Below are 26,684 nucleotides of genomic sequence, written 5' to 3' on the forward strand. Positions count from 1 at the left end.
ACTATGGGGGAGAAGGAAAGAACAGTCTAACAGCTGCATTGCATATCAATTCCAAAGTAGGCCATTGATACCTATTTTATAAGAAAGGATATGTGATATATGAATCTCAAACTTTCATTACCTGAGAAACTCCTAGAATTTTTGAAATGGAAAATTTCATAGAGATTATCAAGTCCAATTTTTTCATTTTAGACCACTAAAGAGATAAAGTGGCTTATCCAAGCTTAGAAATCAAGAAAGTGGCAACGGAGGGGTAGGAAACTATACTATTATTGTTTTATTTTTTCTCTTGTTAAAGAATGTCACCACTAAATGCACTTCCTTTTGTTTATAAATATATGCTATGGATCTACATGTAGCATTATGTGTTTAAATAGATCAGATATAGACTAGAACGGAAGGACCCAGGACATCCGGGACCCATTCCCCAGTTTTCTGCAAAGAATAGGAGTTCAAAGTACTCAAAGATAAGTAAATGCGAAAATTCCAGACTTTAAGGATATTAATTTATTTTGAAGTGCATTTATTCTATACATATTTCAAGCAAGATAACTAAATTATGCAAACATAATATTATATACCCCTTTAAGAACGTAATGCATATTGCACATATAACAATAAAGAAAGGAAAACTACATTCTAAATGATAATTATGTGTAAGAATTATAAATTTAGATGAAAATGGCTTATTGTATAGAAAAAAATTCAAAACCATTCTCACAGGGCTTCAAACCTCTGTTCAAATTTTTTTACTTAATACTCAAATTTCTTTACATTTGAGCAGACAAATAAGAAAGGTAAAAGAAATCAATATTCTCAACTTAGATATATAAAATGGGGAAGAAAGGGAACTCCTGTTTAAAAATAAATCAAATAAAATAAGCATCAGTGTTTCTTTTTAAGAAAGTTTCAGGAAATCTATTAAGATGCTATTTCGATATGAAATGTTTATTTATTTTTTTTATAAATTAAAACTAGAGTACAACTTTAGAATATGCGCATTCTCATCTATACCCAACTATTTCTAATGAAATATAACAATTCAGTCTATTCCTTTGTTTTATAGCTCCAGTAAGCAAAATATGAGGCCAACTTAAATCTTGTTTTTGAAGGTTTTCTGACTCTAGCATTCACATTGGAGATAAGTCATCTACAAACTTCAAAACAGAAAGCACTTTTGTTCTCTATCAACTTTTACACATTAAATACAATTTCTCCTTAATGTAGTTATCAACATTTACCATTTAAAATTATTTTCTAAATTCATTGGAAATCAGATATGGGTTGATGTTGAAGTTTATAAGACAGACACTCTTGTTCTCTCAATAGTACTAATACAATGTTGGCGTGGAAAATGGTAATATTGTAGAATTTAAAATACAAGAAACTGTTCATACAAATCAGTACAGTTTGAAATATAAATAATAAGGAAAAGAAGGAATAATCATAAAAGTTACTAGCCCTGAGAGGAAAGAAACATATGCTGTCACTTGGGAGAAAAAAATATGTATGCTCCTGAAATAAAACCAATATGAGAGTAGGTTTCATCACAAAACCCAGAATAAAAGACTCCAACAAAAGTGTTTAAAGAATGACTCCACATCATCCATGAAATCAGGTAAAAAATGTCCCTCAGCACAGCTGGGAATACTGACACTTGCCATATAACTGTCAGCCACAGAGAGAATAGAAATCAGTGCATTAAAATAGGAAGTCCCAACACTTGCCAGGTAAAAGAACACACAATGATAAACAAAGACGCCAAACCGAGTTATTGGTTCCATGAAAATGCACAAGATAAAGTTAATTTTAAAGAGCAGCTACCCCTTCCATAATTGAGACTTTTGTCTTCTTTTTAGAACTACAAATGTTTTTATTAAAGAGGACTTCAAAAAGCGTTCTGCAAGCTTACTTAAAATTACTTTTGAAAAACCTGTTTTCCACCCAACCCCCATAACGAGTTACGAATGTAGGTAGGTTTCTGATAACCTATATCGGAGTGACACACTTACTGCCATTTGTTGTTAGCTATTTGTAAATGCAATCTTCTCTATGCCACATGTGGCAGCCATTCTCTAAAGGACTAGATTAGTTGTGAATGTAAAAATATTTATAACATATTTATATTTTGACTCGAGTTTAAAATTTAAAGCAAGAAGAATATCAAAGCATAACTACGTCAAACATCACCTAGGGGTGAGTTAAAAAATTGCTCTGACAACTTTAGAGAAACAATAACTAGCTGTATGCAAACACTCTCAAATGTGTTCAGAGCAATAAGAATATTATAATCTAAATTTACTCAGATTCTCAAAGAAACATTTAGTTCAAGAAAAAGATACAGGCAAGTATAACTTATTAAAGCAAAAGGTGACTGTTAAGGAAAATAGGAGAATGAGCCTCTGACAAACATAAACAGTAACACTTGCAAAGCAATTTGTTATTCGGAATGTACGTTAAGGTTTGTCACATGAGTTGGAGACACTACCCCTTAAGCTCTCCGTTGGGATGTAACACAGGTAACATTATAAATACTTCTCAAGACAATCTTAGGAAAAGCTTGCCATTCTTAGGCTCATATCTCAAACCATAAGAAATGATAATAAATGTATATCCATTACCATTTGACAAATGCATTTGCAAAGCAAGAAACAAATGGACCTCATAACATCCAAACAAAATTTCCTGATACGATAAAAGGAGATATTTAGACAAAATAACTCAAGATCAATATGGTCTAAATGCTCTCAATATAAGCAGATATACCAATTAAAAACCTTTCATTTCTTCATTTTGGGTTCTAACAATTTGATTTAAAGTGTTTCTCATAGTTTTAACATTTACTGTGAAAACATTACTGAAACTTACAAAAACTTTATTTTATTAATCTTTTCTACCCTGAAAAATCTGCCTCTCTTCATGTCTACCCCAGAGTAACATTTCTCTGATCTCATTTCAGGTGCCTCTTAAGAAATTTTTACTGCAAAACAGAGAATTTTTAGAAGTCACTAAAAAGCGCTCCCTTACCTTCTAAACCTGCTTCAATCAGCCCAAACTGTTCCAATAATTTAACAAAAAGCACAATGACGATCAGAACTGCTATCATTTCAAGCCCCTCCAAGTTCATGGTCAGCTAGGTCATGGTCCGACAACAGCCAGTGAGAAGTGCTTGTCTGCCTGGCTTTCTTTGTAAAGCCATTAAACTACATTAAGAAGGCTATTGCCAGAGGAATAGGGGAGGAGGAGAGGGAGTGAGAGGGAGAGACAGAGAGAGAGAGAGAGAGAGAGAGAGAGAGAGAGAGAGAGAGAGAGAGAGGAGACGATGAGATGGAGAGGCTGAGAGAAAGGGCTTCAATGAGAGAAAATGCATTAATCCTGTCTACTGTAACAGAGGCCAGAAGTGACAGCTGGATAAAGTCACCCTGTCGGAATTATCAGGCTCCTCGTTACACTCTTACACAGAGAGACAGCCATGCATGAAGGAACGCGCAGATCACCCGAAGACCCGGGAGGTCACCAGAAGGTCCCGAGGAAACATGACACGCGTTGGCAGGGATGGCTAAGCGGCCCCAGGACCGGCGAGCCCGCCCGAGCTGCCAGTGGCTTTGTTGGGCTGGTCAGTTGCCTTGGAAACGGAAACTATCCAAGGCTGAATTCCTGCTGCAGACAGGGACCAGAGCACGGCATCTTGAAATAAGAAAAACCTGAAAATGCCGAGAGGCGGAGTAATAGCTTTCATTCAGCTGCTTCAGAAAAGGCTGTTTACTAGTCAGGAAAAGCAAAGGGTGTATTTCGTCCCAACTAGCTGCCTGCAGAGAGAAATGATGCTTCAGCTAGTCCCGCAATACTGACTTCCTTCTTTTCAGTGAGTTGCCTTATCCTAGGGCACAGTCTGAGCTCTCATGAACTAATATTCTGGTTTAAACAGTAATAATCACTGTTTCAAAGCATGGGTATGATAAACTAATAAGTATTTTTCACATATATAAATTTTAAAGTTTAACTACTTTATGCATTAGCACATTTCCATTCGACACAATGAACTATGTATTGTTTTTCAGTGTGTACCTCCTACGCTTTTTCAAAAATTGATTTTAAGTAAATCGGGAGCCACAGAAAGTTTAAGGGAAAAAAATCCATCAGAAACAAAACTTTGGAGTTTGTGTCTCTCTCTTGCACAATCATTTCCTCCTTCCCCCAACCCCATCACTGCCCAAATAGGTCAGGCCCACCTTAAAATATAGAATTAAAGAAAAAAAAAGTGTTAGAAAGCATCTCAGAAAACTAATTCACGTCTCTTATTTAATAGACGAGCAAAATGAGGACTAAGAAAGACTAAGAAAGATGAGGAAAGGCAGAGCAGAGTAGAACACAGGCATTCCTAACTTCTGGTTGGCTCTCGCGGCAATGGCGTGTAATGGTTCAGCCTAGGGACTCCAGAGCTTAGACCGGCTGGAATCAGGTCTAGGACCTCTTACTAGCTGTGTGACCTCGGGTAAGTCTCTTAGCATCTCCATGCCTTAATGTCCTCATATATAAAAGGAGCATGATAATAGCACTTAGCTCATTGAACTGTTGAAAGAATGGAGTAATACTTTTCGGACAGAGTGAGTGTTCCATCGCTGCTAGCTTTTGTTTTTATTACAAGTCTCTCCCTGTGCTATTCATACCACACAGGGTTGCCAGAGTAATTATTCTGAGATGTGGCCTTCATATTCTTATTTCTTTAAATAAAAACTTTCCATGGCTTCCTATTTGCTTATCAAATAAAATCTAAGCTCCTTTTAACAGTATCCTGGTCTCTCCATCATGTGACAGCAGCTTAGGGGGTGCACCTGATTGGCCCCGCTTCTGTCCATCCACTCTATGTGACAGCTCAGCTTCCTTCTCCCAAGATCATTCTGAGCTCCTTCCTTCTCCAGGCTTTGTTCAAAATACTGCATCTATTCAAAAAATTCTTTCCATACCACCTCTGCCTCTCAAGTCCCTAAAACATTTCCATGAAACTTCTCCAAGCAGAATTGAAGAAAATCTCTCCTTTTTTGTGTGTCTCTTTATAGTACTTTTTTTCCTCTTATGATACATTGTATTACAGCTCCTTGGGTACACGTCTTCACACCAGAGGGCAGATATCATGCCTTCCTTTCCTTTTTGCTCCCCACATGCCTCCAGGGGAGGTCACATCATACTTCATAGATGTACAGAATACAAACTTATTGGATAACAATCGTTGCATTAATTAATTGCCGCATAACAGATGCTTTATGTAACATTGCTTTTCCCTTTTAGCCAAGCTGAAAATAATTAGATAAGATTTACAGAGAAACACTGAGCCTCAGGGAGTTGAAATGGCAGCCTCAAGGTCCTACTGCTGCTGAGTGATGGGACTAAGATTCAAACTCTGATCTGTTCAACGCAAAGCCCATGATTCTCCCCATTAGTCTGCACAGCTCTAAAGAAATTAAAAATCCAAACACTGGCACAAGTACTTATCAGCACAGGAATGAAGGTTTTAACCAAAAAGATCCTCCCGAACTGTTTTGTGACATCCTAATTAATCCATTAACTCCTCTAACTTTGCAACGTGAGAAGTTTCCAAATTAGTTCGCTGAATTCATGGATATTCCTTCCTGTTTATTCACAGGATTATTGTCACTTAAATAAACATCGACTCCTGGTCTCCAAAGTGGATTGTTTTATGTTTTTCTAACACACAGTACCCCCAGGGAACTCCATAGAAGCCTCCAACTTGTCCAATAAATGAAAGTCAAAGTCAAATGAAGGTTCTTTTTGTCCACATTTAAAGTAGATGTGGCAACAAAAGCAAAAATAAACAAGGGGGACCACATCAAACAAAAAAGAGTCTGCACAGCAAAGGAAGCCATCGACAAAATGAAAATTCGACCTACAGAATGGGAGAAAATATTTGCACAACATGTATCTGATAAGGGGTCAATATCCAAAAATACATAAAAAACTCATACAACTCAATAGCAAAAATACAAATAACCTGATTTAAAAATGGGCAAAGGTCCTGAATAGACTTTTTCCTAGAAGACATACAAATGGCCAACAGGTATATGACAAGGCACGCAACATAATTAATCATCAGGTAAATGCAAATCAAAACCACAAGAGATAAAATCTCACACCTTTTAGAATAGCTATTATCAAAAAGATAAAAGATAACGAGGGTTGGCAAGAATGTAGATGAAAGGGAACTTTTATGAACTGTTGGTGAGAATTTAAATTGGTACCACTATTATGGAAAACAGTATAAAGTTTCCTCGAAAACTTGAAACTAGAATAACCACATAATTCAGCAATCTCTCTTCCAGGTATATATCCAAAGAATATGAAATCACTCCTTCGAAGAGATACCTGGACTTTCATGCTTATTACATGATTGTTCGCAATAGCCAAGATATGAAAACAACCTGCCTATGGATAAACACACAGACACACATGCACAGACACACACAAACAGGAATAATATTCAGACTTAAAAAGAAAGTACTCCTGCCATTTGTGACAACAAGGATGAACCTGGAGGACATGAAGCTAAGAGAAATAAGCCAGACACAGAAAGAAAAGTATTGCATGATATCACTTATGTGTCAAATCTAAAAGCACTGAATTCACAAAAGCTGAGGGTAGAATGATGGTTAACCAGGGCAGGGTGGTGGGACAAAGGGGAGATGTTGGTCAAAGGGCAGAAAGCTGTAGCTGTGTAGGACAAATAAATTCTACAGATTCGATGTATAGCATGATGTATAGTAGGGAATAATGCTGCCGTGTATTCTTGAAATACGCTAAGATAGATTTCCGGTGCTCTCAGAAAAAAGGTAATTATGTGAGGAGATGGATATGTTAATCAGCTTGACTGTAGTAATCATTTCACTATGTATATGTATATCAAAATATCATATTATACACCTTCAAATATATATAATTTTTATTAAAATAAAATAAAGCTGCTGTTGGGCTGAGAACTGTGCGTAGGCGTGTTGCTGGTGCAAAGCCCAGAATGAGAGTCTTTCCGCTTGGTCTGGATGTTACGGTTATAGGTTCTTTATTCTTCCAAGGACCTGGGTGGAGGGGTCTCATCTCAGGTTCTTTATCTCATAAGGTCAGGCCTTTACCCTTGCATTTCCCTCTGTTGGGATGCTTATTCCCAGATCACTCCATTGATAAGTGACTTTATTTGGGTCTTAGCTCCAAAAGCCCCATCAAAGTGAGGCCATTGCTAAGTGCACTCCGTGGAACACCACATCTTCTCCCGACCGTGGGGTCGCTACCCTCTGAACAGGTGCTACTTTCCTCCAAATATACATGTTGTCATCACCCAACATGTGTATTTGTTTACTTGCGTATCTGATCTTTCATCCTGCTAGCATATAACCTCCTGCCTATGAAGGCAGAGATCTTGGTCCATCTTGGCACATAAGAAGCAGTGACTCGCTGCTGCATGAATGACGTAGCTGATACCCTCACCTTCCCTAAAAGGCCTCCTGCTCTTGCACTGATCTGCCAGGACTCCATCGCCCATTATGTAGAGTGCCAAGTCTGCCCATGGACCCTTGTGAGTTTCTGGCCCACTTTCTTAGGAGGCCCCCTGCTGAGGAAGCCACCACAACGTGTTCCTGATACCTCTCTTTAACGTAAGCCATGAGCACTGCACACTGGGACATCTCGGCCATGTTTTTTTCTGTGTTTAATGTACAATATGCAGTTCTTAACGATGTGACTAAGGAAAGCAGAACATAGGAGGCATCGGGGGAGGACTTCCCGTCCAAAATACCCAAACACCATTGGTGTGGAGGAAGAGGGGCCTGGGGGAGCTTCCCATCCCATCCTTTGATTTTTCAGCTGAAAGAACGCTGTGGTCAAAAGAGGCAAAGTGGTTTTGTCAACCTCTCTTAGCTTTGAGTCATAGCTTGGAATCAAATTAAAGCATTAATCCAATATCTTTCCTTCCTATAGAGCCTGACATTCCCTTTTAAAAGAGAAATACTAGAGGGACCAGCAGAAAGAAGAGACCTAAAATTTGACCTCATCCAAGTTACTTAAACTCCCAAAACCTCAGTTTTCTGGTCTTCACAATGGGGCCAGTACACATCCCTCAGAGATGCTATGAGGATTGCAGGCTGTAACATCTGTAAACGACAGCTACGCTTCAAGGAGCAAACACATCGCCCAGCACTGGGCTAAGCACACCTGCTGTCCCATCCTCATGCCACTCTGTGAAGAAGATAAAGATTTTTATTCTCATCTTATAGATAAAGAAATGGAGGCTTGGGAAGAAATAGTAAATAGCCCCATGTTTCAAAGCATCAGAAGCCAGTCAGCTGACAGCCATACACTGACAGTCAGGGGACTTCCCATGGCCAGATAGACACTCAGCGCGCGATAAATACTTCCCGTCACTAACACACTAATGTCAACGACATAAGTAACCAACAGTTTACAGAAACTTTTTAGAACGTTTGCCCTTTCTGGATTGTGCAATTTTAGACACAGGAATGTTCCGTGCCGCCCTGGGGGTGGCGGAGGGCAGAAGAATGAGTATGAGGTAGCGGTGAGAGAAAGGGGTGCTGTTACGAGAATGTGCCAAAAGCGTACTTGACCTGCTCTCAAGAAACTAATGAGGACGGGAGGCAAAATCCAGCTCTCACGGCTTAGAAGGAGGTTCAATGAAGTGACTTTAGGGAGTTGCTCAGGCACTGCTGCCACATGAAGGCATCCTCGGCCTGTCAGCAGAAAAATGAACTAGCTTAATTACAGATGCTCTTACTGCTGCACTTCAGAGCATATCTCTGAAGTGCTGTTTATTAAAAACCACCAGTTACTGGCAAGAATAAACCCATTTCTGCTCCATTTTCAGCAATATGGCTTTTAGAAAGAAAACAATGTTTTCTTCTAGAATGAGCGGTAATGCTGCCCTTTGATGACCCGAGGCAGGGAACAAAGGAATTCTGGTTATTCTTGCCTCTTTGATTCCATGTTGGCGATGGTTTTAAATGGGGGAAGGGGCGGTGCAGGTGAGGGGAGCAGGGTGGAGAGCTTTATCATATCCTAGTTTCAGAGCCTCAAATCGTTGTCTTGCTTAAAAACTCTATTCCACTTACTTCTTTCTGATTATTCATCATTTATTCATTTGGTAGATTTATGGTCCAGGTGGTGTGAGTAATAAAAATCCTATCTCCAGTCTTTGCAAAGCTTAAAATCTATTAAAACAAAATTTAGATGATAATAGTTAATCAATGGTTGACAGATTAGTGAACTAAGCACTTTATTTGTATTCTTTTATTGCATCCTGACACAAATCACAGGAGATGCCATTATCATCTCCATTGTAGAAGGGGAAATTGGGGACAGGGGCTTATAAATTATAAAAGGAGATATCCGACCCAGGATTTAAACCCAGGTCTGACTCCAGAGATCATGATCAGATAGTGTTTTAGATATAATCGCAAACAACTACCATCCATGGCAACATCTGGTAAAAAAAAAAGCCTTTGAGGAAGTACAGAAAGGACCATGAGGGCGGGAACCCACTCAGGCTGAGTGGCGGTGGGAAGTAGGAGAATGGAACCAACATCAAGTTTATTTCAATGAGCTTGGACCATTTAAGTATTAAGTGCTGATTTTTTCTTTTTTTTTTTTCATAGCAAGAGCAGTGTATATTATATGGCCAGTGGACATTAAGACAAGATGTGCCAAAGAATTCACCCAGAGCCTGGAAAACACTCACAGCCAGCGAAATCACTTGCCCCGATGCCCCCATGAAGTTTCTTCCCTCAGTCTCCCACTCTGACACAAAATGAGCCTCAGTTGCCTGCCTCTAAATTGTTCCTCTCCATTGGCAGTTATGCTATCCAGGAGAAGCCTGACTAATTCCTGTGATTGAGAGAATAGAGGATAGTTGGCCCTTCAAAATGAACTGCCATAAAATCCAGCAGTACAACATCAAATGAGAAATGTATTTACATAATAATGTGAAGAAATAATGACCCACATTATGAAAGTAGCAGATGATGCGAAGGTTAGGAGCATGCTAGGCTCCAAATCCTCATTCTGCTACTATAGAGCGTCAAGACTTCGAGCAAATTGCTGAGATGATTTATGCAAAGCACTTTGAAAAGAGACTGTCACATTGTAAATGCTCAATAAATGGTACCTATTATTGCTATTACTTATTGAGACCTTGCTACATATCACATACTCTTCTAATTGCTTTACATGAATTATAGTAATAAATCCATGGTACAACTCAATTAGCCAAACACTATTATTATTCCCAGCCACCACATGAATGAGGAGGAGTAGGGTATCTTCAATTAAATTGGGATTCTAAAGAAAACACATCCACCCATAGAGTTTACCATCTTCACTATAACTCACATAGAAATAATTTGTTCATTTACAATGACTTGGCTTTTAAATTGTTCTTCTTCAGAAAAACAAACAAACAAAACATCTATGCACCCTTGTTGCAAAGAAAAAAAAAGTTAATTATCATCGAAACAACTTTCCTGGGCACTGGTTTTTGAGAATATCTTAGTCACCTTCCATTCTGAAACACAGCACAGGATAAACAGATACAATGAGGCGTTCGTGTAGGATCAGACAACAGACTACTCAGATTCCACTGAGTTTTCAAAGAGTCCTGTCCGGTGCTAAGGAAAGTCACCTTTGAGGACATATTCCATTGCTCCAACAGTCTCATCAGCCACTTCTGCATCACACTCGACATTCCACGACCAGACAAAATCGTCAATGGTAGGGAACAACGCTACAGCAGGCTTCGCCCACAACCTTGTCCTCAGGATGAACAGCAAAGACAACCTGCTTAGTGGGTGAAGGAAGTTAAATGGAAGAACAATAGGCAGTGACTCAGAAACACTTTGAAGCTGTACTTCAGTGCATCCTTACGGGATTCGAGATAAATGGGGTGGGGAAGAGGGGAGGAGAGGGTTGTAAATAAGAGCAATGTTATTCAGCACTGGCAAGAGAAAACAGAGAACTATTATACATATATATTAAGGCTCAAAATTTAGTGTGCATCAGAATTTCCTAGAGATCGTAAAATAAATCCTCATACCTTCTCCCAAGATTTCGATTTAGTAAATCTTGGCTAGAGCCCATGAATCTCCATTTTTATCAAATATCCTCATGCAAGACTTCTCTGGACCACGCCATGAGAAATACTGCATTGATCTGCTCAAACACACTCATCCAGTAAGTAACACAGCCTCCAGGGAGACGCCCCCCAGCTTATTAAAAACTAGCCGAGAGTCACACAATTGCCAAACTCATCGTGGTTAAGAATAGATAGGGGCTCCATCAGTTCCTCAGACTTCTCCAGAAAGTTTTCTCTTCCACAAGAAGATATTTTAAATTGTGGGTGAGTAGATACAAGTTTCCATTTCTTGTTGTCAAAGTTTTTTTTTGATGATTCATTCCCTGCATCCATTACAGCTTTCTTTTGCTAGAGAGCTTCAGATGCGAACTTAAATGGTAATAAAACTGTGAACCATCCTGCACTTCTCTGCAACGTTACATAGCTCCCATCATGAATCTGTCCACAGAGCATCATCCTCCTGGCTGCAAATGTAATGACTTAAGTAAGGCACAACACTGATATGCAGCCATCTTAATAACCAAACGAAGTGAAATAAATAGCAACTGATGGATGCCAATGTTTGGACGCGTGAAGCTGATTTAGATAAAGTAGATATTTCAGTTGGAGATATAATAATAATAATAAAAAAAAACCCAGCAGCCACATGGAGCCCTTTCCCATTACTCTGCCAGATATAATCTTTATCTAAATCACTACTATAAAAGTAACAAAAGACACAAAGTTGTCTGATGCATAATTCATTTATTATGAAATCATGTAAGACTCAAGTAATTGAAACAGGATTATTTATGTGATCATTAAACCCAGGGCAATTTCTACAGATTTTAGCCCTGCTTAATGGAACTCTAGTTGCAGATATATATTTAGCCAGATCTCATTCCAAATATTGTTCCTTCCAACAAATTATTCCTCATTACGGTTGACATGTTGTACTTCCTCACTATAATAGAGTATAAAAATTTATTTTCTTTTATTGCACCAAAGAAATACAGAATATGAAAAGTAATACAGAACAATCGACTTGAACAATTATTCATGCTACTTATACGTTGTAGTTTAATTACTAACAACTCTAACTTAATCACTTTTTAATAACCTCGCTTTCAACAGGAATATTTCAAATATAATGCTATGATATTTATATTATGCTAGAATCAAATTTTGCATTATTATTAAGCTTAGTTCTTATGTGAAACATGCGCAAGACTTGCTGCTAGTAAGACCACACCGAATAGAAAAATAATCATGAATGCAATGAAATGTAACTCATTAAATGACATAAAGTGTCCTCAAAGACTTACAGATTATCTTTTATAGATAACTGAGTGCACAGAATGTTAAATTTATAGAGTGAGCCGTGAACAGGTTAAAACTTTTTGAAGGGTCATCAGAACAAGCTGGTCGAGCATGACCAGGTTTGATAACTGAGGATGGCACCACCCTGAACTGTGGCATTAGTACATGTGGCAGTTGTCTACCACTGCATAGTAAATTATCAAAAACTGAGTGACTTAGAACAACACAAACTTGATATTTCATTTTCTGTGGATGAAGAGTCTGGTTATGGCTAAGCCGGGTCCTTTACTCAGGCTTACATGAAAGTGCAGGCTGGGGCTATGATCATATCTGAAGCTCTGGGTTCACTTTCAAGATCACAGGTTGTTCACAGAATTTATGTCCTTGTGATTGTGTGAATGCCATCCTTAGTTTTTTACTAGGTGTTGGAAGGGACCACTCTTAGTTTCTAGAAATTGCTTAGTGCCTTACCCTCTGTCCAACATGACAGTTTGCCCTTCAATGCCAGTGGGAAAATGTCTTTTAGTTATCAAATCTCTTTGATCTCTTTTCAAGGATTAATTAATTAGGTCAGTCTCGCCCACAATAGCCTCCCTTCTGGTGAACTCAAAGTCAACTGGTAAGGTACCTTAATTACATCTGCAAAATCACTTCTGCCCTATCCAGCACCATGATGACCACGACAATGATAGCCTATCATAGTTACAAGTCCTACTCATACGTAAGAAAAAGGGATTTTATAGGGCAAATACACCAGGGTGGAGAACCCTGGGGCCATCTGAGAATTTTGCCTACTACGTTATATTTCTACTAGGAGTAACGTGCTAGGTATTCTGTGTCATGGGAGACTGCAGGACAATTTTTATTTTATGATTTTTTTCAAACTCAGTTTGGGAGGAGGCTCGGCATAAAACTGCCAGGGATTTGGCTGCTGAATGCACAAGAGCCAACACACAGATTTAAACTCCTAGAGTGGAAGCTGTCCACCAATCACTTGTGACAGCAAGAGGAGAAAAATGACTAGAAAAAGCCACAGGATCAGTTGCCCACTCCAGCACCGATTGCACAGTAACAAGATGGCTTCATCCAGGAAAGTGTATAAGTCAGAGAGAACAAGCTAGGAAATGGTGAGCAGTTACATGTTTGGGGTACTAAGACGATAGCTTCCAGATTCCATTCATTACAGAGCAGATTCTTCCTGTATTTTTTTTTTTTTTCTTGCTCCTTGTCCCAGTAGCAACTGTGGCCTAGCTCTGTTCTTACTGTAGTCGTGGCTGACCTTACGACTTTGTGACTCTCTCTTTTACTCCCATCACAGAGGTTCATAGTGAAATCAAATTGGGCAGAAATCCTAACTTGATACTTCACTGGCTACACAGCTTTGGGCAGATACCATCTCTTAATCACAGTTACCTCACCTTTTTATATAAAACACACATAGTAACAACACCTCGGAGTTGTTGAGTTGCAATACTTAAAATAAGTGAAGCACCCAGATCAGTACCACGTAAAAAATAAATAAATGCTATTGTTGTTACTGTTATCATTAGAACGAGGTGAGTATTATGCTCCCAGAATACAGTGCTACATCTGACCCATAGTATCCATTCGACACTTGGCTGTTAAAATTCAGAGCCTCTCTTCCGCCTTCTAGCCTCGGTCTACATAGTTGCAAGATTGTAGAAACATGTCATTCCTCAGCTGTAATTTTCAGTGGTATCTCACTGACTACAGAACAATAGCAAGGCAAGGGGTCCTCCCAACCCTCGGAGTAGCTCGCCATCTTTATCTCCTGATAATGTCTTCACATGCTGTGTTCAAGTTAAGCTGAACTACTGCTGTAGCTCAAATGCCAGGGTGATGTATCCAATTGCTTCTTCTTCCTTCTCAGAAATTCTTACCCATCATTTAAGAATCAGCCTAAATGTTTTCATCTGGGTGGGGTCTTTCACAAACCTTTTTCCCCAGCAAGGCTGACCCCCTTCTTCTTGCTGCTTTGTACTTATCTCAACTATGATCCTTTTAAGATTTATGAGCTGGTTGGCATAACTATCTCCTCTATGAAACTATGAGTCGTTGAGAGGAGGGATCCTACCTTATCCATCTTTCTATTCTCAGTACTTATCCATGTGCTGGAATAAATTAGTTGCTCAGTAAATGTTGCAGTAAATGAAGGAGGGATGAAAGGGGGGAAGTAAAGAAGGAGAAGCTAAGATATGCTATCTTAGGGCACCAGGAAGGTTTAAGTCAGATGCATAACCTTCTAACAAAGAATCGCCATGCCTAGAATCATATCATTAACGATTTTAGTTTTCACATTAAGCATTTGAGATATCCTAAAAGTAACTTCAGTGGTAGAAAACTATCATGAACATCTTGGTGTGGAAGAATTTCATTCATTACCTTTGAGCAGGAAAAGTGAGACAACTGGCAACCTGGTACCTTGATGCCTGATGGCACTGATGCATGAAGGAGAGATTTTAAAAGCCAGTTTGATAGCAAGTACAGAAGCTTATCCTGTGGGATAACTAGGTGAACAGAAAATTCAGTGATTCTAAGACAATCAAAACATTTTAAGTAATCCAGAGGTTCTAAGGCATTCACTAATCTGCAAAATCGTGACCTACTTCCTACTCTCTATTAAGTTTTCACTGTGTGGAACATTCACATTTATCTTATAAAAATGATAATTTTCTAGCCACCACACTGACTCCCAGATTATTAAACAACATTACAGAAGTTGGCTTCTGTGTTGGGACCAACTGGCTCAGGGTTTCATCTATTCCCTTTCTTCAGGACAAAGTGCCTGACATGGTATTCTCAAAGGCGACTTCAATTTGGTCTTATGAACAGCTCTGGCTTTCATGCTTCTTGGATGGCCAACCGTTCAAAAGACACTAGAAAGCTATTTCAGTGTTCTTGTGGGATAGACATGCTGGTCATTGGAAAAACTGACATCTGGTCTGGGATATTGAGTATTTTGAATTGTTTTTACAATATCTTAGATTTGGTCAAACTCTCAATTCACACACATGCCAACTGTCCTTTTTTCTTAATTTTTAAAGCCTAATGATTTTAATATAAAGTTAAGAATGCATCCTGATTAATGAAATAGAAATCATTTTGATTCATTACCATATGTCCTTTTTTCTTAATTTTTAAAGCCTAATGATTTTAATATAAAGTTAAAGAATGCATCTTGATTAATGAAATAGAAATCATTTTGATTCATTACCATAAATTCATAAAAATATCTTTACTACTCAGTGTTCCAAAATCACTTCAAACCATATTTTTATGACTCTCTTTCCTTTAGAAAAAAATATCACAGTAAAATTCATGGAGGGAATCAAATAGGAAAATATGTATTTACCTCAACATTTTTTTTTGAACAATTAGGTAATTTCAACAACCTGATAAATAAGCAAACATTCATTCCTATTCTATAGTCATCCAAATGGGACTTCTACCTTCAGAGAAGCTGTGTCAAGAAATTATCCGGTGGTTTCAGTGATGCTGTCCTTGATGAAAAACTCCGGAGCTCCTTTTGGGAATTCTCTTTAAATTCTGGCTGCCATCAAGCCCAAACCTTCCAATCCTCTGCACCAGTGAGAATGAGAACAAATAGTATTTTAAGACCCATATCCTTTATTGGTAAGCTATTCTGAGAAAAGGTGGCGGCTTCTATGATGACTGCTTTGTGAACCTGGAGATGTGATGAGCACCTTGGCAGCTGCTCAGGCTTCACAGGGTAGCTTGTCTCTCTCTCCTCACCAGGAATGTCATATCTGGCTACCCAGCAGCTGTGGGCTCCTGAAGCTTGCAGTGGTTGGCCAAGGTTCCATCTGCAGATTGTTTCCATAGATATAACATCAGTAGAACTTGGAGTCTGCCCGAAGCCCACATGTGTCCTCAGTGCCATTAGCATAAGCTTTATCCAACTCACAGGAAAGGCATAGTCCCTTCTCATCATATTGGCTACTTCATGTTTTATAAACGACATCACCAAAAATGGAAATATCCAAGGGAGAGTAGTAAAACGATGCATGAGCAACTTGACTATTTTTCATTGGCTTATGCAAAGGCTTTCTAGGGAAGGAGGGTTGAAATCCATGGTTAAAATAAGCCTTTTGTGTTATCACTGAATTTCACAAAACTCTGCCTGAATTACCTGGAATAATTAGAAGGTCACAGTATCATTGTGAGTCAAAGCAATCCTAATAATTCCTTGCTGCCCCAGATAGAAATGAGCCCCTACAAGTCTTTTCCACTTAAAAAAAGCATCTTAGATTCACCATTCACTCAAGTTCCTGACTTTGACAGTTTAAAATGGGATTCTGAAAAGGTCACTTTTCTATATATTTTATCAGTGATTTAATTTTATATTTTTGAGACTTATGCATTGTGTTTCAAAGTATTTTGTCACTATTGTACCACCAAATAGTGGAGGAGAAAATGGCACACAACTCTGCTTTTTTTCTTTCTAAAACCTTGTTATATTTGTAGTGCTCCTTGATATGTGTTCTTGGTAACTGCAAGTTTATACATGAACTCAGGATTCGTTTTGTTAAAGAGCCTGGGCATGAAGTGAAGCTTATTTTTTCACTTCTTGCATTTTATCCTGTAACTTTACAATATTAATAAAAACTCTCTTGAGCTTATACTTTCCCTGGACATCAGAAACGTAAAGAGTCATTCGATCAGAAATTGTTTATAAGAATCATATTTAAGCCATCAATAAGCTATAGAGAAAACTCAATATAATTCTTCCTGTTAAAAAATGAAGTCTGGAATATTAATTTGATAATAGCTATGTACCTCTGGAAAGAATGAAATATAATTCAAAGCAGATGCCATGCCAGGGCAATTTGATGAAAGAACTTATAAAATAAGTCAGAAAAAATACATTAAGATAATTCAGAAAGGCACAAATTCTAGTGTGGTGCTCAGAGTTTGCTCTATTCATAGACACAAAAATGAAATGTCAAAGGTAAGTCTTAAGAGGGACGAGTCCTGTCTTCCTCCCAAGATCTATCAGGCACTCCTCATTCTTTGTACCTTCAGACGGGTCTTTTTGCAGCTATGATCAGCTGGCTGCATTTGCGTGTAGTTGGGTCAATAATATCTGAAGTAAGAACAGACTTAAGGAGCAACATGTCAACAGAGACATGATATGGCATGGAATGGACCTTGTCTGCAGTCCTACTGTGATCTTAGGAGTCAGTCTGTAACTAGTTTTTCCCTTATATCTAAATCAGTAGTTTACCTCTAGTACCTGCCTTTCAATTACCAGGATTCTTCTTTTTTGCTTAGAAAGTTTCCAACTGCGGGACGCCTTCCTGGATCTCTGAGCATTGCCTTCTCCTCAATGCAGTACTGTGGTAGGCAGGCTATCCACCGAATATGAGCCTCATTAGCTCATGCAGAATTCTCCTGATCCTTACCTAGTAACCTGTTAAATATCAGCACACACAAGACAATGACGTCCTCATCAAGGTGGATGCCCTTCTACCCTCCAGTCAGTCCGGCGTTGTCTTTATCATTCTATGCGTGCATACACACATACACACACACCATACGTACACAAACACCAGTTAAAAGTCTGTTCCACAGCAGTCTACCTCGTTCCACTAAAAAACAAACCTTTTGAGTGTATCTGTTCCAAGATGAGTAGCAAAATTAACTTAATTTGTTCATAGTTAACCCTTTTAAAAAATGAAAGAGATTAGTACAGAATTGAGTACACTAGAAAGAATAAAATGGCATCTATTTTACAGGATAGAACAGAAGAGAATAGGTGTTTCATAAGTACAAAAGGTACTAGTTTGTGAAATCCTTTCCTCATTATGTTTCTGTGTGTTTCTGTGTGTGTTCTGGGTCATGAAAAAATTTATTTCTTACTGTAGTTCTTGATCAGATAGTTTGTAAACCATGCATTAGAAAACCTGCAGTGGAAAGCAGGGTCTACAAAATACTTTAATGAATTTGCAAATTTGTGACTTGACATGAATTACACATTAAGCTAGTATTTCCTTTTAGATACAACAACAAACACAATTTCACCTGGTCAGCTCGCTATTTTCAAGAAAGCAAATGAACAGAGCTCTGAGGGAATGAGACTCTAAATGAGTAATTCTTAATGGCAGAACGAAGAAATAATAACAACTGTGTCTGAGCAGTAGACTGGGTTCATTTTGACATGGAAGTGCCTGGGTAAGCAGGGGCTCAGGGCACTAGGAAACTTGGAAGAGTGAATTTACGAGACTAGAGAGACTTGACAAAGTGAGCGCCACGTGTTCGGTAACCCCACTGGTTATTAAATTGTGCTGAGATGAACTGGTGAAGAACAATGAGGACGATACCTCATATTTGTTGACGTCTTCACATTTTCAGAGCATTTTCACACTTATTATTTTATCTGCACGAAAAGGGCTAGACCTAGCATGAAGCGAGGGAGGCACATAGGGTAAAAATTTAAGGAGGCACTCATTCTCAGAATCTATGAGGAGTCCTGTGGACTTTGCTCACCTCGCCCTAGTCTGGGTTCCCTTCATGAAGGCAGACTATTAATTCTGTTGCAGATTAAGAAAGTTTGTTATATAAAATTTAAGTGCAATTGTAATAAATAGTGTTGTATCTGGGTTTAATTATTTGGCCCCCTGACTCCTCGAAAAAAATTCAATTTTTAATCAACTTCAGAGAACCTCAGGATTTATTCTGTGTGAATTTGCAAGCCAATAAATAGGCAAGCAAAGAATCATACTACACTTATTTGTTATCAAATGTTTGTTCAGAAGGGAAAAAAATGGCAAAATGCAGCCAACAAGTTTTCAGCCTTAGATCCCTACATTATGATTAAGGCATTTCGTTTTCCAAAGATGTAGATAAATTGGAAACCATTTAGGAAATGATAAAAAAGAAATGATTAGAAAAAAAAAAAAGGTTTGATTTATGAGGCCAGATTAGAGGAGATAAATGCCTATTACTTGGCTAAGTGACAACCAGGGGATATGATAAGAATTTACAAATATTGGGAGGATGTATATATGGATAAGATAGAAGATTTCTAAGTGGGCTGCAAGATAGAATTAGCGAGAATGGAACAAAATGGCATGTGAAACTGTAGACAATAAGAGGACGTTTGACAAGAGGATTCATTAAGTTCAGCAGTAAAAAAAAAAAAACAGAAGGAGGAGGAGAAAACATACAGGTAGAGAAAGGAAAGAAGAAGGAGAGAAGAATAAACAGAGAGAATGTGAGGAGGAAGAAAGAAAGGAAGAAAAAGAAGGAAGATGGAAGGGAAGGAACGAGGAAGAGAAAAGGGAAGAGAGGAAGGAAGACAGTGTGAGGAGGACGAAGGATAGAAGGAAATTTCATTTTTTTTCCCCTGGCGTATATTTCTCCACAAAAGGTACCAGCAAGATTGATGTTGCTTTTTAAAATATTTTTGAAAACATAAAAGACATGAATAATTACCTTATTTTAAATGAATAAATGTTCATGGGTAATTTAACTAAAATGGAATCCACAGAGTGTAAGGAATCCTTCTATAAAGTGACTGTTTTCTGTGGGTGATGGAATTTACCAAAAAAGTAGAAAAGGAATAAAAAAAGAAATAGGGAACCTTATCTTGTTGCACTGTGCCTCATAACAGGAAATGTAAGATATAGATTTCTGGCAGTTCTCAGGCAAAATGAACATCTCCGCCAGAAACCTGAGCCAGTCAATGAGATGGCATCAACAACACCTTACCTTCGGGGAGAAGGCCATCGTAAATCAAAGGAAGACAGTAATGGGGAGCTGGAATAGCCATTATTGCTATTAAATCCAGAGCCTGAGCACAAGGTACTTGCCAACCTTTGGCTAGCCTGCTACTAGGAATAGTTACTGTAATTGAAACCGAATTATAACACTACCCTGGCACGCATTCTTCTTTAAAATTCCAACACATAATAATGCTATTAAAATAAAGACATCTGGAAACAAACTATAGCTCCATTGTCTCTTTGTAGCTGGCACCTGCTTCTTTAGGAGTCCATGTTTCTTGTGCAATAAAATGCCAAAGTGATGAAAAAGGATGCTCCCTTTAGGTGAACCACAAGGTTCACATTTGTTGAGCACAAACTAGATACCAAACACTGTGCCAGCACTGTCTCCTTTATAACTTCCTATGAGGTTGAGACTCATATCCTCTATTTTACAGATTAAAAATCTGAGGTCAAAGAAGTTAAGTAATTTCCCCTAAATCATGTAGATAGTAAGAGAAAGAGCCAGGAATGAAGAGAATTCCAGTCCACTTATCTTCAAAGTATTCCATTATACCTAATACTCAGCAAGTTGCCCAATGCATTACACATAGTAAAGACTCAATTAATATGTGCTGAATTGAATTGAATGGGATTGATGGTGTAATTAAAATCTGAAAAGAATCTCCAACAAACTTGGTCATGAGTTGACGTGTTGCCAAGTTTTCACCAACTACTAAATTATGTATGAGCCAATCACGGCCACATCTATAAACCGGCATCTTTTAAAGTCAAAGTATCTTTTTCCTTCTTTGGTGCTTATGTTACCATAACAATATACTAGATTTCTGGATTATTCCAATAAACTAGAAACTTGTATAAAACAACCTACACAATTTCTACATGTCTTGTATGATATGATGCTGACTGAGAAAAAATACTGATAATTAATATATAGTATTTAATTACCTACAACATAAAAAAATACTTTTTATGTGCCCCCAAGAACATATAGAGAAATAGAAGACCCAGTCCCTCTATTTAAATAGCCTGTAATTCCATTAGGAGGCAATACATACATGTATGATAAGGTAAATAAATAAAAGACTAAATAGCCATTGGAGATTTCCTTTTCAATAGATTTCATTGACCCAATATTTACGCAATGTCTACTTTGCACTAGAACTTGTGTTAGGCATTGGCATACAAAAAAGAATAAGATCATTGTTCTCAAGAACCCCACAATCCAGTGGGGGAGAAAACTTTTAAACATACAGTTCCAAAACGATGTGATCAGCACTGTAGAGAAAGGTCTATGGTGCTACGGCATGCAGATGAGGAAGGGTTTAATTCTGCTGACAGTGTGACTGAAAGTTTTATCAAGCAAAACCTCCCAAAGGAGGTGAGGCCCACGCTGGGTTTTGAAGAACAAGTAGGAGTTTTCTAGGCCACAAGGAAGAAAATCCAAAAAGAGGGGATATTATATATCAGTCCATATAAAATGAATAGAAGAGTGTGGCCGATTGTGATAAGGATGTATTAGCAAAATTAATATTTGATAGGGAGGATGTATTTCTAAATAAATACTATTTAGAAATTTTGATTCTAGATTTTGTTCAGGTCTATTAGAATGTCCATTAGTGATGAGTGGAAGGCCATTTCAAATAGGATCGTATCAATTCAATCAACATATTGGCAAGCATCCCTTTTCACTATTGGAGAAACTGTTAAAAGCAATATGTTCAGTCTACATAAGCTAAATCATACCAGCCTGTTTAGGCTAGTATATTTAATATACTAGGGCCATTCTTAATACTTTATAAATTATCTATTACATAGTTTAAATGCTCAATAGTATTCAAGAGCATATCTACTTTTTGGAAACTAATTGTATTTGCAGCAGAAGCATCGTATATTTGACCAATATAAAGCTAAAAAGTGAGAATCATTCTTTTTAAATGCATAATTATAAAAATACATCAATTGACCAGCATGGATATATTACAAAAACTTCTGAATCTGATTAAGTGTTAGAATTACACATATACTTGTGTGAAGTATTCTTTTGAAGCAATAACTGTAAGGAACACAGTGGAATCAAAGTTATAAGAACTACAGACAATAATATTTATGACTCCAAAATTCTGATTACATGAATTATAGGAATTAAACAGTTGTACTATCTACTTCATATAAAAATAAACTAGAAAACTGAGTGATGGCCTGCATTTTGCCAATTTATAAAGTTAAGGAAGGCTTTATGTATTAATTCTTTCAAAGTGAAAACAAGAAATAATTTCACATTTAATTAAATTTCAAATTTAATTGAAATTTCCTAAAACATTCCATATGAATGGTTTTGAACAAAAACGTGATGTCCTTAACGAATAACGAGCTCTATAGCTTCCTCTTTGAGCATAATCAGTGTCCTTACTGAACTTGATCGCTCCTACCTCCACTCCAGTGAATAATTACCTTTTGCAAATGCATTTTAGCAGAATCTCCCCACCCCATCCTCAGTAGTGTCTTTATTTCTCCCTATTTCCTTTGTTGCTCTTTGAAAAGAGCCCACTTTTTTTCTTAGCTGTGCCTTGCCCACCATTACTTCCGGCAGGGCTCAACTGCACCTTCAAGACACTGAGTCACTGGTTCCCAAAGCTAAATCAAATCTGAATTATGCACTAAAATTAAATTGGATTAAGTCTTGATTTGCTCTGTGCCCTATTATCCTACTGATATCTCTATTTTTCCAGTTCCTGATAATCTGGCTTAGATTCTCTCTAAAACCATATCCTGTTCTTTCTTGGTTGATGGAGTCTTTTAATTTGACTCCCATCACCAACTTTGGCTGTAGTCCATTTCTACCTTCTCTGGCTAAAACCAATGTTCTGGTATGTTTTACTCCTCCTGAGCCCAACAGTTCATGGTTTCCATTTCACAGATTATGCCTGAAGTCATTTTAGTACAATTTCCTTTAATGCTTATTTCCCTCAAGATGCTTTAAAAAATCATTTTCATTCTCCTTTCCTTCATCCCTCCATCCCTCTTTCCCTCCCTTCTGCTCTCTCTCTGTCTCTCTCTCTTCCCTCTCCAAAAAATACAAATACTTTTACCACTCTCTCAAATACCCGTTTATATTGTCTCTAGGAATTTCATATGCAATTACAGTTTATATCTCATGCTAATACATAAAATCTATACTCAAGGGCTCCTTCTCTTATTTCCTTCACCCAAAAATTGAAGCCTAGCAAACTGTATTGAGTAAGAACAATCGTTGGGCTCATTCATTCATGTATCCATTCAACAGATATTTATTGAGTGACGAACATGTGACAAGCCTTCTCCTAAGTACGACAGTCAACCTTTGATTTAGCCACATGATATCTCTACTCCGTTTCACCTTCTCTACCTTATACCTCTCTCATTCAGGAAATATTCTCTCATATCTTGTGTTTCTAAAAATCTCTGCACATCCTTTGTGACTCAACTTAAATATTAGATTTTTCATAAAATGTTTTTTCTATCCTTTAGCAGTTTATCAATCCCTTCTCTTTGAGATCACTCTAGACTGTGGCATGTAACACATTTCACAGTAATTTCTTGTTCACGTGTCCATCTCCTCCCAATTAGACTCACTCTGTGGGAAGAGACATGATCTATGCCTCTCCATACTTGTAACAATGCATGACACACGATAGGTCCTCAATCAATAATAAAGATAATAAGAGCATCTGCCTGTACAGGATTTAGTATAAAAATCAACATCCTGTAGTGTAGTACTATTATTCATAAACAAGCCCAAACTAAGTGATTCCAGGGATCTCTAAAATTTTAAAAGCCATATTGTATTAATTCAGACCTGTTTATTTAAATAAAATCATAAACAATAAATTTGAGTGCTCCATCCCCTAAAATGCAACATATCACAAAACCCATTAGAAATTTTATTACCATATGTAGTGGATATTATAAGTTAATTAATATGATTTACTAGATGGAACTGAATCCAAAGATTCTGATTGTTTATTGTCGGAAGAACGGAGCTTTTCCCACCACTTACAGCTATTCAATTTGACCATTTTTACAGCAATGACTCCTGATTTATATCTCCATCTCAGAAGTCCCTGCACTCTAAATTTCTTTTCTATCTCAGCACGAGTCACCTGAACTGGACTATCTCAGAGACACCTCAAACATATGTGTCCAAAAGAGAACTCTCAAGTCTACCCTCAGTCCTTTCCATCACTGTAAATGCCACCATCCACTATCTCAAGTCAGAAACCCAGGCACAGTAACCTTGATGTGGTCTTGACTTTGCCTTCTGTCTCCCCACCCTCACCTAACACTTAACAAGCCCTGCTAAGAACTTTCTCTCCCTCTCCTGTAATGTATTGCATTAATAAAGATTTCCATTATGTCTTGTCCTTACTATCGAAATGACTTCCTATCAGTCCTTGTTTCTTCTCTTATCCTTTTCAATACGAGGGGATTTCTTAAAATATATATTACATCATCTTGTTCCTTATAAATTCAGTGGTTTCACATTTTATTTAAAATAAAATTTCAAATACTTCTTGATGACTTATGAAGCCTTGCCTCCCTTTCTACTAGTTCCTACAATGTTCTAGCCTCAGCAATCTTGGAGCTCCTCCAACTCAGGCTCCTCATCAACTCAGAACCTTCGCACACGCTGTTCCTTCTTCCTGAATGCTCTTCCCTCTTACTCTTTTCATGATTGGTTCCTTCTCAGCATTCTGGTCTCTGCTCAGATATTATCTCCTCAGAGAGATCTTCCTTGAGCACACTATTTAAATACCTTCCCCTCACCCCCACAGTAATACATATTTTTTTCAGTTTTTCCTATCATTTTATTTGATCGATTCTTAACTCTTAACACAATTAGTAATTTCTATTTAAGAACACTTCTCTTTATTTGGTTATTATTTATATTTTCTCCTAGAATATAAATCTTGTGAAGCAAAGACTCTGACTCTCTTACATGTCATTTTATTCCCAGGGACCAGTATGGAGCAAAGCACTTAAAATCACATGTGTTGAACAACTAACATAATAAAATTACAATAAAGAAACTTGACAGGCCCCGACTCAGCATCTACTCTCTTTACACAGGTATAGTCACACCTTCATACATCTTCAGTATCTACGATAGCACTGTAAGGTACATAGTCTTATTTCCATTTAACCAATGAGGAAAGTAAGTTTCTCAAAGTGTTAATGTCATTTTTAGATTTTAACTCACATTTTTGAGTCTAACTAATTCCAGTGCTTCGCTTTTTTCACTCCACATTATCAAAATTATTATTTCATTCAAAAATACTCTCTACTTCTTGCTGACATTTCATCATGAAATTTTTTCTTTCCATCAGGGAGATTTTGTTTTAAATATTAAGGAAAAAAATAGACATGACAACACACCAACACACACTAGCATTATATCTTTGAAGACAACCCAAAAGATTCATTAATGAAAATGTCTTACATTAACCTGCCACGGTAAATGAAAGACGTGTTAAAGAGAGAGACTGGAGGCTTCCAGTGATGAAACGAACTTCTAGTGGCTGGTGGCCAAGAGGCCATCACTTGGTTATTCTTTTATAATTCAGTCCCAAAACCCTAGGGATTTTCATACCACTACTTTATCACATGAGAAATAAATTGCAGGAAATAGTAAAAGTATTATTTTCTTTAATATACTAAAATGGTGACAGAAAGAGTTCATAATACCAGTGTCCATTGTCTGTTGCAAAGCTGGCTCCAGAAGGTGACCACCACATCTCATCTTTCTTGCAACAACTATCCACAGAGCACCTGATAGGTAAACAGGTTGAGACTATGGGCTTTGAACATCAACAGTTTGAGATTCTCTGTCCTAGGCTTCATACAAGCTTTGTGACATAGAACAGATTACTCAGTTTCTTTGTCATTACAGTAGGGTTAGTATAGTGTCTATCTTATAGGATTGTGGTGAGGAATAAAAAGCCAAAATGAGCAAAATGCCCACTATGTAGTAAGATCTCAAAAAAATGTTAGTTTTTACCAGAGAATAATGTGTCCCAATAGGCCTATGTTTAAGATATCTTCTGTCTTGAGAATATAAGTTCTGAGAAGGATAACATGGTAGCTGGTAGAGTTGATGGAGTTAAATAAATGTGGTTTTTTAAAGGATAAACTGTGCCCCTTCTCTGTTTTTTTAAAATAGCTTTATCGAGAGTATAATTGGCATAGTATAAAATTCACTCATTTATGTGTATGACTAAATGACCTTTAGCAAATTTATAGTGTTGTACAACCATTGCCAAAATCCAACATTACAGTATTTTTATCACCCCAAAAAGATCTCTCATGCTCATGACTGCTCATTTCCCTTCATATCCCCAGTCCAGGCAATCAATATTCTTTTTGTCTCTGTAGACTTATCCTTTCCAAATATTTCATACAAATGGAATTGTACGATATGTGGTCTTTTGTGTCTGGTT

At 37.6% G+C, this 26,684-nt stretch overlaps 1 protein-coding gene across 4 annotated transcripts in view; it reads right to left on the reverse strand.

Moving 5' to 3' along the window:
• Window positions 1–26,684, reverse strand: part of KCNIP4 (potassium voltage-gated channel interacting protein 4) — a 979,993-nt gene that overhangs the window by 446,358 nt on the left and 506,951 nt on the right. The window contains exon 1 of one of the 4 annotated variants that reach the window (XM_011365154.1): window positions 3,028–3,249. The exons of the other annotated variants lie outside the window; for them this stretch is intronic. Coding sequence (XP_011363456.1) covers window positions 3,028–3,127 — 100 coding nt within the window. The 5' untranslated portion in view covers window positions 3,128–3,249. Of the gene's footprint in view, window positions 1–3,027; window positions 3,250–26,684 lie in introns of those variants that run through there. 4 annotated transcript variants of the gene reach the window in all.

Source organism: Pteropus vampyrus, unplaced genomic scaffold (genome assembly GCF_000151845.1).
Source record: "Pteropus vampyrus isolate Shadow unplaced genomic scaffold, Pvam_2.0 Scaffold5, whole genome shotgun sequence".
NCBI lineage: Eukaryota > Metazoa > Chordata > Mammalia > Chiroptera > Pteropodidae > Pteropus > Pteropus vampyrus.